General features: G+C 37.9%; 1 protein-coding gene across 1 annotated transcript; it reads left to right on the plus strand.

Moving 5' to 3' along the window:
- The first annotated feature begins 264 nt into the window (after positions 1-264).
- Positions 265-14,452, plus strand: LOC130088943 (L-threonine 3-dehydrogenase, mitochondrial-like). Its single transcript, XM_056255960.1, has 9 exons — positions 265-309; positions 7,141-7,334; positions 7,574-7,616; positions 10,589-10,659; positions 10,847-10,996; positions 11,107-11,279; positions 11,487-11,577; positions 13,835-14,104; positions 14,223-14,452. The coding sequence occupies exons 2-9, from the start codon at positions 7,151-7,153 to the stop codon at positions 14,360-14,362; spliced, it is 1,122 nt and encodes a 373-aa protein (XP_056111935.1). The 5' UTR covers positions 265-309; positions 7,141-7,150; the 3' UTR covers positions 14,363-14,452.
- The last annotated feature ends 234 nt before the right edge of the window (positions 14,453-14,686 follow it).

Below are 14,686 nucleotides of genomic sequence, written 5' to 3' on the forward strand. Positions count from 1 at the left end.
GGCTTTTAACAAGTTTTAGGTCCACTGTAATTATAAAGCTAAGATGATTTGGTAATGTAATCTTAAAATGCATACAGTGTAGAGTGGGTGTGTCTCGGGTGGACTGACCAATCACAGCAGAGTCTCCGTGAGCCTGTCTAAGACCTGTAGCTGACGCAATACTGATAGTGGATGAACTTGAAGGTGTCTGTCCAGTGAAAGACATTTACACCTGCTCCTGTTGAACTCTGATGTAGTTTTAGGAGCATACGGTTCCCTTACCTGTTTCTTTTTAATTTATTCTAGAGGATTAGGGCGGTGGAATAAAAGGTGAGTAAATCAAAGTTTCTCTTATCGATGTTTTCATCACTTGATCGCAAAATTCAGCATACGACTGACGTGATTTTCAGGAGGAGTGTGTTTTATTGTAACACGCGCTAAATGTCGATCATTCCGCCGAACTGAGACATTGTAACAATTTAAGCGATACATGTAACTAGCAACCAAAAGTGAAATGTATCCATCATCAGATCACCGGCTGTGTGTTGTTACAACAGAAGCAGTTTGTGGAGACTGGTGTTGATTGGTACATAAAGACTGTCAGTCTCCTCCCAGTTTGTGTTCACGAGGCACGTTAGGTTGCAAAGTGCACTAGTTTAATAGTGTAAGGAAACTAAGTATATAATTGATAAAAGTTCTGAACTGAACAAAGAAAAGAAATAAAGAAGAATCTGTCCAGGGATTTAAATAATTTCCACGGTGAAGTTCTTGTTTGACAGCCTCCAACAATCGCATGGGTGACTCACTCAGGTTGGGCTACTCTGTGGAGACGGTCGACGTCGAAGAGTTCTGGCAGCGGTTAAAGAAACGTCAGGACAAATTAATAGATTCTAAAAGGACAAATCAGGAACGGTTCTTGAGTTGAAGTAGGTGGACATAATGGACGATTCATCCGATGATGGTAATCAAGATATGGAGTTCCAAGAAGTGCGATATAATAAAAGGAAAAAAGGAAGTAACATGGGTGATGAGTTTGAATGTACAAGTAAAATCAGGGATTCAGGGCAAAGGATGATGAGAAATAGTGAGGAAAAGGAAATAAAAGTAATGATCACATTTGTCAAACAAGCAGAGCAATACATGCATCCTGTTAAACTATCAAAAGCGATAGAAAAAGAAGTGGGATCAGTGAAAGGGGCAACATGTATGAGCAATGGAAGAGTCTTGATTAAGTGTAAGGATGAAAATCAGAAAGCAAAGATTCTAAAACTGAAAACACTAGCTGGTGGTAAAATAAGTTGTGCTGGAATAGATATGAAGAAACGTGGTGTTATTTCAGCAGTTCCTTTAAATGTAACTATGGAAGAAATAAAAGGAAACTTGATTGGAGGCAAAGTTGCTTTGGCTAGAAGATTGACGACATGGAAAGATAATGAAAAGTGTGATAGTCTTTCTGTGCTGTTACACTTTGAAGACAGCAATCTACCAGTCAAGGTAAAGCTAGGTTTCATCAGTTATGTGGTACGGGAGTATGTACCCCCTCCTTTGCGTTGTTATAAATGTCAGCGCATAGGTCATACTGCTGCTGTTTGCAAAGGGAAAATGCGTTGTGCAAAATGTGGAGGGGAGCATGAATACGGGAAGTGTCAGGAAGGAGCTGAGATCAAGTGTTGCAACTGTGGGGGAGAACACAGTGCTGCATATGCAGGATGTCCAGTGCAGCAACAGGCTCGTGAAATCCAAAAGGTAAAATCCACCCAGAATGTAACATATGCAGAAGCAGCTCGTAGAGTGAAACATGTAGGCGATACAAGAATACATATTGGACCGGAACAAACCTCTCAGATTGACAAGTCAATGGAACAGCTGAACTTGATAAAGAATGATTCAAATGACAACATTAACATGAACAAAACTGATTTTGTGGCTTTTATCTGTGCAGTGGTGAATGGCACTGGGCAGGTAGGAAGAAGATCTGATAAAATAAAAATTGTGGTAGATTGTGCAAACAAGTTCTTGAACTGCATCGGTATATCAGCAGAACAAATTCACAAGATTCTACAGTCTAAAGAAGGGAGAACAGAAGGTGGTATAACAACAAATTATGATGCATCTCAATGTAATGATATATAACATTATCATGTCTTTCCTGTTGCTTCATTGGAATGCCAGAAGCCTAATAGCTAATGGACAGGAGTTTAAAAAGTATATTGCAGATCTGAATAAATCTCCTGATATCATTTGTATACAAGAAACATGGTTATGCAAGTCATTAGACTTTAGGATGAACGGCTATGAGGTAATAAGGAAGGACAGGATTAATGGTAGAGGTGGGGGATGTGCAACATTCATAAAAGAAAATCTGATATATAGACAAAGAAGTAATGAAGGTAATGCAGAGAGTATATGTATTGAAATAATGGGTACACAGGGGGTAATCAGAGTGTTAAATTTCTATAATCCATGTTCAGAATTAACGATATCCTGAAAAGTGTTATGGGAGAAAAGGCGAATAAAATGATTATATGTGGTGATTTTAATGCTCACAATTGTATTTGGGGTAGCAGGAGTACAGATAAAAATGGAGAAATAATAGAAGAGTTCATGGAAGATAACTCTTTAGTATGTTTAAATGATGGCAATCCAACAAGAATAGATATAGCAAGTGGTAGAATGTCATGTCTGGATATCACAATAGTTTCAGCATCATTAGCTGGTAAATGTGTATGGTCAGTATCTAAAGATAATATAGGAAGTGATCATTTTCCAGTGACTTGTGTAATTCAAAATAAGATTCAACTACAAAAATGTAATTTTGGTGTAAAATGGATATATAAGAAAGCAGATTGGGGAAAACTTCAAATGTTATGTGAAGAACAATTCAAAAATCTCTCAGTAGAGGGTAGTGTTGATGACAGATATAATAAAGTAGTGAATGGCATTTATTTTGCAGCTTCTCAGTCTATCCCACTATCAAGTGGTGTAAATACAAGAAAGAATGTGCCATGGTGGTCAGAGGAGTGCTCGGCAGCAATCAGAGACAGGAATAAAGCATTTCAGTTTTTAAAAAGAACACTCACACCAGAAGCAGTCATAGATTATCAAAGAAAAAGGGCTTATGTTAAAAAGATTATTAAAAGTACAAAAAGGTCAGCATGGCAAAACTTTTGCAATATGATAGGGAGAGAAACTGAAATAAATGCAGTCTGGCGTATGATTAAAAAGATGAATGGAATTGACAGTTTTAAAAAAATACCTGTAATGGAGGAAAATGGGAAGGTAGCTATCACAGATAAAGACAAGGCTACTATGTTGGCTCAAACATTTGCTAAAGCTCATAGCATTGACAATTTAGATGATACATTTTTAACAAGACGTCAGCAAATTAAGAATATTTACGGAGATGTTTGCAAGAAAAAACAAGATTTTAATAATATTTTGGATGATGAGTTTAGTTATTTTGAATTAAAAACAGCAATTAATAACTCAAAGAGTACCACACCAGGAAAAGATTTGATAAGTTATAGAATATTAAAGAAATTATCACCAAAAGCATTAGAAATATTACTGGATTTATATAATTATATATGGAATGAGGGTATCCTTCCTAAACAATGGAAAACGGCAATTGTGCTCCCTCTTGCTAAATCTGGGAAAGATATAACAAAATCTAGTAATTATAGACCCATCGCTCTTACCTCTACACTATGTAAAGTAATGGAAAAAATGATTGTGAGGCGAATGAATTACATTTTAGAGAAAAGAGAATTGTTATCAACATTTCAAAGTGGTTTTAGGAAAAGTAGGTCTACAGCAGATGCTTTAGTATTGTTTGAAAATGAAGTTAAAAAAGCTTTTGTAATGAAAGAGTACATGATTGCAGTCTTCTTTGATATAGAAAAGGCTTATGACACTTTATGGAGGGAAGGTTTGCTAATTAAACTGAATAAAATTGGAATAGGTGGCAAATTTTATAATTGGGTTTTAGATTTTTTATTTGAACGCACTTTTCAGGTGAAAATTGGGGAAGAATTATCAGCTCCTTATAACATTCTAAATGGAACTCCACAGGGTAGTGCAATTAGCCCGTTATTGTTTAATTTAATGATCAATGATGTTTTTGATAAAGTGAATAAACCAGGAATAGGATTGGCTCTTTATGCAGATGACGGAGCATTATGGAAGAGAGGCCGTAATATTAAAAATGTGGTTAAAGGTATACAGGAGTCAATTAAAGAAGTGGAAGAATGGTCATTGGATTGGGGTCTAAAGTTTTCAGTCTCTAAAACACAATATATGCTATTCACAAAGAACAAGAGGAATGAACATTTAGATCTGAAGTTATATGATCAAACATTGGAAAGAGTACCTGTTTTTAAATATCTTGGATTATGGTTTGATAAAAAATTAACATGGAAATGTCATATCAGTAAAATTGAGTCAAAGTGTAAAAAAATCTTAAATTGCATGCGTACGGTGGCTAGTCACAATTGGGGAGCTAGCCGTAGTGCATTGTTGTGCATGTATCAAGCATTGATTCGTTCTTGCTTTGATTATGGATGTATTGTATATGGGTCGGCAACAAAGTCTTTACTGAAAAAATTAGATATAATTCAATCCAAAGCATTAAGAATATGTTGTGGAGCAGTTAAAACATCCCCTGTGGATGCAATTGGAGTAGAAATGGGAGAGATGCCTCTAGATATTAGAAGGGAAAAACTGGCAATTACATACTGGGTAAATCTTCAACAATCAGCAAATAATCACCTTACTCGCAAAGTATTGGAGGAGTGCTGGGAATACTCATATGATGAAGGACACAGTTTTGGATGGAAGAGCAGAGTATGGGCTAAGGAATGTTGTATGGACAATAAGATCTTCTGTCCCAATATACCACTTACTGATACTCCACCATGGAAAGTCCCTGAACCGCTTGTAGATTTGAGTTTACTAAGCAAGTCCAAAGAGGAGTACATTGGAAATGAGATTAATGCCTTTTTAAATAACACATTTTATTCAGTATTACAAATATTTACAGATGGTTCTAAGGAACCTATCAGTCAAAAGGTTGGATTAGGAGTATATATTCCATATTTTAAAAAACAGATTAGTTTGAGGTTGACCGATGAGATGTCCGTGTACACTGCAGAGTTAACAGCTATAATAATAGGCCTACAGTGGGTTGAACAAGTCAGACCAAATAAAGTAGTAATATGTTCAGATTCTTCTTCAGCTTTAATTAGTATAGTACATGCAAGATCAGACAGAGAAGATTTAATAATGGAAATATATTTATCATTATACAGACTGAAAGAGGCAGGAATAGTGGTGTATTTTTGTTGGGTACCAGCACATGTTGGGGTATCTGGTAATGAAGTTGCTGATAAACTAGCAAAAAAAGCACTAGACAAGAGGGAGGTGGATGTTAGAGTACCTATGGGGAAAAAGGAGGCAAAATCGATTTTAAAGAGGAAGTTAATGAATAAGTGGCAAATTAGATGGGATAGTAGTAGCAAAGGGAGATGGTGTCATAGTATCACACAGACAGTAGGGAAGATACATTGCCAGGGAGGAAATAGGAAAGAAGAGGTATTGCTGTCTAGGTTAAGACTGGGACATACAGGGTTAAACTCAACACTGGCAATTATGGGGTTACATGAGAATGGATTATGTGATGCATGTGGTGTATCTGAAAATGTATGTCATGTATTATTTATTTGTAGTAAGTATAATATTTTTCGGGATGTATTATTCAGTCATTTGAAAAATGGAGAGGATAGAATGAAGAATGAGGATATTCTAGGAAAAGGTTTAATAGACAGGCAGATATATAGAGCATTAATTGCGTTTATATATGATTCAGGTTTGGGATTTAGATTATAATGTGTGTAACGTTGAACCCGCCATGGGGGCTGAGTGTGGACGGAGGAGCTGAACACGCAGCGCCGGATGAAGCTCAATGAAACCTCTATTGCAGGTATGATAAATAATGATGATGTATGTGGGATGATATAGTTAGTAGACAGGCAGACAGTTTTTAAAATTCAGACTTATCACCCAAGGTTAATTTTCCATCCAGCACAGTAGGTGGCGATAATGCTCCTTAGGAGTTAATCGCCATTAAACAACAAGAAGAAGAAGAAGAAGAACAATCGCATTGCTGTGACCAACAGGTAACCTTCATGCAACGGAATTCGTTTTAATTTAAAGTAAGTTATTTAAGATGAATTTTTAGACTACGAAAGGGAATAATGTGACTTTTAAAGTGGTGATCAATTGAGTAATGAGCTAAATAATAATCTAATGGATTTGACTGTTATAGCCATGACCAGAAGGTGGCAGCACCGGGGTGTTTGATTTTGCCAAGACTATTCCTGGATCAACATATTTTTTTGATCCTAGAACAACATTCCTGTCCTAAAATTTAGTCCTAACCCAATCCCTTCCTCTAAACATAAACCTACTCATAGATAAAGACCCGAAAATCAGAGGGAAATGATAGGTACATTTATAACACTGATGTAAAAGCACCTAACCCTGCTGAAAGCCTAAACTTCACATAAACTGTAAATTGTCCCTCAAATCTGATTGGTTGATTGGATTTGTTCCAGGAACACGTTGCACTTGGTGAAACCATGTTCACCTTCTTCAGCCACATGTGATTTTATGACTCAGGGGGTGATTTTTAGTAAAACTAACAGATTTGTAGTTTTTTTATTTTATCATGTATGAAGGCCACATTAAAACTCTTCATTATTTATTTATTACAATATTCAAATATATTTTATGAATAGATTTGATTGTTGTATTCTTTTCCCAGACCCAGACATTCAGTCTTAAACTATGAATATGGTAATGAATTACATGCTTAAAACCCAACGATCTAAGATAAATACTGTTTCAATACTTCTTGTATGAACGTTAGCCTTATAGTTATATATAAAAGTATGCCTGTCCCTCTGTATTATTTAATCATATGTTTTTAGGATGCATAACCTATAATGCAGCTGTAAAATGACCCTTAGCAAGACAAATAAATTTATCATTTTAAAAGCTTTTGAAAAATGCAAAAGTAGAAAATGTTTCAGATTCTGATATTTTATATCAAACATTGAAACTGATTTTGTGACTCTTTTGGATGTGCTTTATGTGTGTTGGCAGTGAGTAGGAGATGCGGTCCTGTGTAAGAGCTGTGAGCGGGACGGCCCAGCGGCTTCACGTGGCTCCAGTCTGTGGCTCTCAGCCTCTCGCTGTTGTAGCTCGCAGTCTCAGTTTCTCTCCGTGCCGAGTCACATCCGATGCCAGTTTTCACTCAGTGTCCTCTGGATCAGATCATCCCAGAGTTCTCATAACCGGTACGAGTGCAGGAGACATGTGGCTAGACCAGTTATTGTGTAATGTTCATTTGTTTGAAAGATTTTCTGTGTGTAACTGTGTGTGTGTTTAAGCTTTGAGGACTAAATGGATGTTATATAAACCTTTAGATGTCACGTTTCCCTGGTTACCACATTCTGAAGCATGAAATGTAGTCTCCATGGTAACATATGACTAATGATGATTTTTAATCATATTTTTTCTCTGTTTTTGATTGTAGGGGGTCTGGGTCAGTTGGGAGTGGGTCTAGCCAAACTGCTCAGGTGAGACTGATTAAATTGCTCGATTTTAAAAGACCCTCCATTGCAATTTACCCGTGTCGATTAACTGGTAAAATGCCGGAAGTGGTGCATTCCACAGACGAGAATCCATGAACCGCATTATTAGACCATTTTTTAAGGCTGCACGATATATTAAAACCATTTAAATATCATAATATAGCAGAGTGCTATTGTGAAATCACGAAGACTGCGATTCGGTTCAATAAATATATTTACATGAGTGCATGAGTGTTTCTTCCCCTGTCTCAGTTCACAGTAATGCTGCTCCACACACAAACTCAGTCTCTAGTTGTGCTGTTTGTTTGGGTTTCCAATGACTTGCATTTGTGCTTATAAAATCTGACGCGCTTTGTATTTCATAGCGAAGTGTTAGCACTGTTATCATTTGCATGTGTGACGTGCGTCTCAGCAGCTCGATTTATACAAATACGCGAACTGTTGTTGAACCCTCGCTCTGAGTTTGCATGTTTTGATGTCCACATGTTCTTGTTCAAGAAATTACAGTGGCTGTAGCATTTCTATCGTAAAGGCCAATTATTAAAGATTTAAATGGACATTTGAATTAAATGTTTTTTTGCCAATAATAAACAAAGATTTGATCATGCTGTAAAGTGTAACAACAACAATCACCTGGTCGTTGGCGCCCTCTGCAGGCATTTGTTATAATACATAATGTACATACAGTAAATTGATTTCGTTCATGTGTATTACATTATGTATTTTAACAATAATTTGTATTTGTAATATGTATTAATAAAACCATCTGATTACTTGCTTTTGATAATTAGTTTTTTACCAATTATTATTGACTTATTGCTATTATATATGCATTTTAAGCTATTTTAAAGGCTGTTGTTCACTTAGGTCTATTTTTATCACCACAAAAAAACAAAGAAGTTCCACTTATTTAATTCATCATCAAAATTATCGACCGATTACTCAATTACCAAAATAATCGTTATTGACAGCCCTAGACTGAACGCTTTCAAAAGTTTTGATAATGTTCACTAGACTTCAGGCTGGAATGGACTACACGACTTTTGCCTAGATTTGCCCCCTGATTTTTGCTAAAAGTCTACAGGGTTTGATCAGTCAGAGTTGACAGATTTTATAGAAAACCTTGTAGTGTTTGATGGGAAGAGTTTGTATTAAAACATTTTTTAAAAGCTTTAGGCCGTGTGTCCACCAAAGCGTTTTAGCCAGCTGAAAACGCTAGACACTCTGCTGAAGACGCCTAGCTGTGGGCGCTTGAGAGCGTTTTGGTAGCGCAGCGTTTTTTTCGTTGAGACGTTTCGTTGCTATGATACAGAATATCCGCAGCACAGTTTACTTGTAACTGATTTCGCAGGTAATTTGTTTCATAATAAAAAAAATATTTTTCATCCATTTTGTTCGGTTAGCTCTGGTGGTTGATGTCGTTGTACAGAAAGAATGTTGTGACAGTTGGTCGGTGTGGTATTAGTCCCGCCCCTCCTCCACTGTGATTGGACGGCTGGGTAAAAAGTGACAGTGATGAGCGCTGCGTTTTACCCAAAGTTGAACATTCTTCAACTCTCGGCGACCAGTAAAAACGCAGAGCTCTCAGCGCTTCAGCGTGGAAAAAAACGTCCAGCGCCTCGTTGCGGTGTAGAGAGTGTTTCTGATTGGCTAAAAAAGTGCAAGACTCTTCATTTGCTGTCTATGGTTGTCTAATAAGATTGATTTCAGTAAACCTGATTTCATTAATATCTGTCTGATAGCAACTTTTTATTCATGGTATTCCAGAAAAAAAAATCTTGGGTGCTTCTCAATACTCAAATTGATACATCCTTGTTTCCTCGCTCCTCCGTCCTCCAGCCTGTGACTCGGAAACCAATCAAACTCAGCCATCTTGAAAGATATTTCAATTCTCTAATTGCACCGTGAAGAGGCGAGTGTCACGATTAGATCCAAGGAAGATGGAGATTATTGAAAGGTAACAAGTTTTAATAAATAACTCGGAAGCATAGCCAGCAGGCGAGACAGCGTGCAACGCACAAACAATACCGGACACTAGACAGAACACAGGCAATATCTTAAATACACAGTGGCGATTAAAGCAGCACTAAGTAGTCAAACAGCGACCCCTAGAGTCGCTGTGGAGTACTTGTACTGTCGTGAATAGCACTCACGCAGAGATGGCTCGCACTCACGGCCGGATCCCCTCCCCCTGTACACCGGTACCTGTTCAGTAAGATGGACGCTGTAACGAGTGGAAATAAGGTATGGCCCCTTTAAGAGCTGTTTAACTGTTGGCAGTCTGTATTGTCTGTGCGCCTCGAACACCACATGTATACGGCGCCAGGTTATTTCTGTTTGATGCTCATTTTATCAGAATTTTATCAGATCTGTTTTTTGCCGTAAAGCAATTCGTTACCTCGCGAGACCTGATATCACACGATACTCCCTTCCCGCCGGCCCAAAGTTGCAAGGGTGGTTTTGCGGCTCACAGGCACCAGGGGGGTGCGAGACGACCACCATTCAACACGAAATCAGTAATATAAACATTACAATGACTCCAAAGCTGTTCGGTTAAGGTAAAAAAGTTACTTAGTTCACCTTCAACTGAAAGATTAGCAGCTGTAAATGAAAGTAATTAGTGTCCATGGTGACTGATCGGTGGCGGGAAACACAGACAAGGAAACACGTGTGAGGAAGGAAAACAAACTAAAAGTCCATGAACTGAATATAACTGAACATAATGGTGACAGCGAGGAGCGAGGAAGTTTCCTGTGGATTCATGAGTGAGGATACACAGGTGTAGCCTTCCCTCGCATCCTAAGGGGGTGGAGCTAAGATGCAATGGAAGAAAGCGAGGAAAGGAAACGAGGATGCACAATTAGGAAATGAGAGTAGCACCCCTTGTTTACTGCACTCTTTGATTCTGGTAGTATTAAATGGTTAAATATGAGATTTTTGTTTATCTTTTGTTACAGGAAGGAGTTTGGAAAATATAATGTAATTCTGTCTGACATCAGGAAACCCCCAAATCATGTTTACCAAAGCGGTGAGTGTCAATATATTCACTTATTGTGGGAAGCATCAGTTCCTCTCCATTTTGAGTTGTATTTTAAATTTGAACACACTTTATTTTAGAAATATTTATAGATTAATATATACATATATATATATCAAAAAAAAAATTTAATTACAATGAATGATTTTAGGCTTTTAATTGTAAATTTTGACTTCAGGTCCCTTTATATATTCTGACATTTTGGACTACAAAAACCTGCGTGAGATTGTTGTAAACAACCGCATCACTTGGTTGATACACTACAGCGCCCTTCTGAGTGCAGTCGGAGAGGCCAATGTGTCCCTCGCTCGTGACGTCAACATCACTGGTTAGTCGCTGAGGGGTTTGACATCTGTTTTATTTGTATCATTTTCACCTTCAATCACTTTTCAGTGGTAAGGTACATAGAGGTTTCTTTTCCAACTTCCTCATCTTTAGGGTTGCACAACGTTCTTGACATTGCCGGAGAACATGGGCTCCGTCTTTTCGTCCCCAGCACTATTGGAGCCTTTGGCCCCTCCTCCCCTCGTAACCCCACCCCTGATCTGTGCATCCAACGACCACGAACCATTTACGGAGTGTCCAAGGTTCACGCTGAGCTAATGGGAGAGGTCAGTACATATTTGAGAACACCTGCAAATCCTAAACATTTTGGGGGATTTTAATTTTAGCATGATATTAAAAGAGAATGAGAAAAGAAAGAGTACAAGCCTAGGCATTTCATGAGGTCTTAATGCATATGAATTGAATGCATATTTTGCTTTGGCTATTATTCACACTGCATTATTCAATTCACATTTCTTTATTGTATTTTCCAGTATTACCATCACAGGTTAGGTCTTGACTTCCGCTGTCTCAGATACCCAGGAATCATTTCTGCAGACTCTCAACCTGGTGGAGGAACTACAGGTGAGCGTATCTCCTTTGGAACAGTTTTGTTGATGTAAACTAACACTTTTAAATAAAGCTGACATAAAATAGAAAATATTAGATGGAAAACATAAACTTAAAACAAACTTATAGTCCCCCTGTGGTAAAAATCAAGGGTGTAGAGTTACATTCAAGCTATTTTAAGGCATGAAGATTTTTTTTCAAGGAAAAAAAAACGCTTAAATATGTCATTTTGGTGATCAAAGATAAGTTTTTAGGGATAAAATGATTGACCACTAGCCTGGCTACGTCAGACTTCGTACTTCCGGTCAATTTCAGTTCGCTTCTGTACTCAGTCTAAAATAGCGACCTATCTCTCAGTTTTCCTCCGGCCTGGAAACAGCCGGCCAATCAACGAACAGAGGGCGGGCTGAGAGCCGTGACATAGACGCTAGGCGCCGAGTTTAAGATTGTATTTTAGGTTAGGGAAATCGAAAACGACCGCGGATATGGATATGCAATTCACTCTGTTGTGGAGAATATTCCTGGCATTTGCAAACTGAAGCCTATGGAAGCTTGTTTCCGCCACTGAATAAAAATAATTGCGACTTTTTATCTCACAATTGCGAGATATGAAGTCAGAATTGTGAGAAATAGTCGCAATTGCGAGATATAAAGCCGCAATTATGAGAAATAAAGTCGCAATTGCGAGAAAAAAAGACTTTTGATCTCACAATTCTGACTTTTTTTTCTCACAATTACGAGTTTACATCTCGCAATTCTGACATCTTTTCTTAGAATTGTTAGATATAAACTCGCAATTGTGAGTTATCAGGCCAATTCTAAGGAAAAAAAAGACAACTTTTTTCCCCTCAGAATAGTTTATATATCACAATTCTGACTTTACAACACGCAATTTCGACTTTATATCATGCATTTCAGACTTTATAACATGCAATTGCGACTTTATTTCATGCAATTCTGACTTTACAACCTGCAATTCCGACTTTATATCAATCAATTCTGACTTTATAACACGCAATTGCGACTTTATATCAATCAATTCTGACTTTATAACACGCAATTGCGACTTTATTTCATGCAATTCTGACTTTACAACACGCAATTGCGACTTTATATCACGCAATTCTGACTTTATAACCTGCAATTGCGACTTTATATCAATCAATTCTGACTTTATATCTCGCAATTGCGACTTTATATCACGCAATTCTGACTTTATTTCTCAAGATAAAAAGTCGCAATTACCTTTTTTATTTTTCATTCTGTGGCGGAAACAAGCTTCCATAGAAGCCCGAACAAGAAGAGTGTTTGTTAAACATTTTGAATGGAGGTGATGTTTAAGTTGGAGAGAGAGGTGATTGTGTTATGTGATTGGCTTATGGGTAACCAATGATTTTATACTTCAGACAAGTTAATTTAGAATATTAATAAGCCTTTCAGTTTATGCTCCTACATCATGCGCTTCATTACAGCCACACCGTAGCATCCGAAAACGTAGACTACTGACTTGTTGCCTCGCTGCCCTATCAGGCAATGATTTGCAGGCAGCTTTTGCGCACGAAGGTACCTCACGAAATTGATTCGGACAGACTTCTGAGGCAGCGTAATGGTTGAATGATCTACAGCAAAATAGAGCGAGCTTTGGTGAAAACTACGAGAATATTTAATGACTGCAATAGTAATTTCTCGCTAGGAATTACATCATAGGTGGAAAACGTAGATCAAAAATTTTTAATTACACAAACTGACGACCAGCCGCAACTTTCAGACGCCATCTTTATTTTTTTTAGCTCAACTCACAGAATGGAAAGCACAGGATTCTGGGATATAAAAAGCAATGAAGGATAGATCTATGCTGCCTTCAAAAATCGATCAGATGAAGGTATCTCAGGGGACAGGGAGTGAAACTAACATTGCATTCGGACGTGCCTTTATGCCTTCCGACCTTGGAAAGAGTCCTCAGAAGGCAGTATTTATCAATTTTCGGACGCAGCCACTGTGACACCATCATAATCTTTAATCAAAATAACTTTCCCTCCCTCTTGCAGCGTCTCTTCTCTGATGACAAAAGTCCTGACCTACATTTTTCTTGTTGGAGAAGCCGTTTCACTCGGATACACGTCACAATAGAAAGAAAAAAATATCTCAACTTTGGGTTCATGCTGACTTAGAATATACATCGTATAACAGTATATGATTAGTAACACTGGTCTGGAAGACTAATGCGTCTATGTAAACCCTTCACCTCCATTTATTCTGTCTCTTCTCTCAGACTATGCTGTCCAGATCTTCCACGATGCTGTGAAAACTGGCAAATTTGTGTGCAATCTGAGGCCTGACACAAGACTTCCCATGATGTTCATTGAGGATTGTATAAGAGCCACACTGGAAGTTCTGGAAGCTCCTGCTGAGGTACTCGGTATGCGCACATACAACATCAGCGCCATGAGCTTCACTCCAGAGGAACTGGTACGAGAAATCAGGAGGCACCTGCCAGACCTGCAGGTCACATACGAGATTGACCCAGTTCGACAGGCCATTGGTAAGGGTCTGACACATCAGTCGAAATCCAATTTAAAATCCTCTTAAATATCAATTTCTTATCTTCCCAAACTGAAGACAGGTCAGTGTGACATCTGTGTTACTGTTATTTCTTCTAGCCGATAGCTGGCCAGAGATCTTAGATGACACCAGTGCCCGCAGTGACTGGGGCTGGAAGCACGACTATGGTTTGCCAGAGCTGGTTCAGGCGATGCTCAACTTCACTGGATCAGACTCCAGAATGTCTCAAGCAAACTAATCTCCATCTGCCATCACGTGTTTTTGGGGCCTAATGGAAGGAATGGTAATCGGGCTCTGTAACTAACTGAGATTACTGAAGGTCAAACTTTCTGCCTTTTTCATATGTATTTGAACAGGTTTCCTGGTAAAGTAAACCAAAGATTTACATGGTTCAATTATATCCTTAACCTCCCCCATCAGCTTAATAATTAAAAATCTTACTGATAATACATATTTTATATTATTTCAGCTTTAAATTTGTTTTGTGGACTATTTGTTGTGTAGCAAGCAGTGTGAAATAATTAGCTTTGGATCTTTTATCAGTGAATATACTGAACTCTGG

The sequence above is a fragment of the Rhinichthys klamathensis genome, unplaced genomic scaffold (assembly GCF_029890125.1).
Source record: "Rhinichthys klamathensis goyatoka isolate OS25496 unplaced genomic scaffold, OSU_Roscu_1.1 h1tg000123l_1, whole genome shotgun sequence".
NCBI classification, from domain to species: Eukaryota; Metazoa; Chordata; class Actinopteri; order Cypriniformes; family Leuciscidae; genus Rhinichthys; species Rhinichthys klamathensis.

Bases quoted from the DNA above. Each gene is read 5' to 3' on its own strand.
- LOC130088943 (XM_056255960.1), top strand. From the start codon at position 7,151: ATGCGGTCCTGTGTAAGAGCTGTGAGCGGGACGGCCCAGCGGCTTCAC. The intron at 10,660-10,846 runs GTGAGTGTCAAT...TTTTGACTTCAG, and splicing joins AAATCATGTTTACCAAAGCG to GTCCCTTTATATATTCTGAC. The intron at 11,280-11,486 runs GTCAGTACATAT...TGTATTTTCCAG, and splicing joins ACGCTGAGCTAATGGGAGAG to TATTACCATCACAGGTTAGG.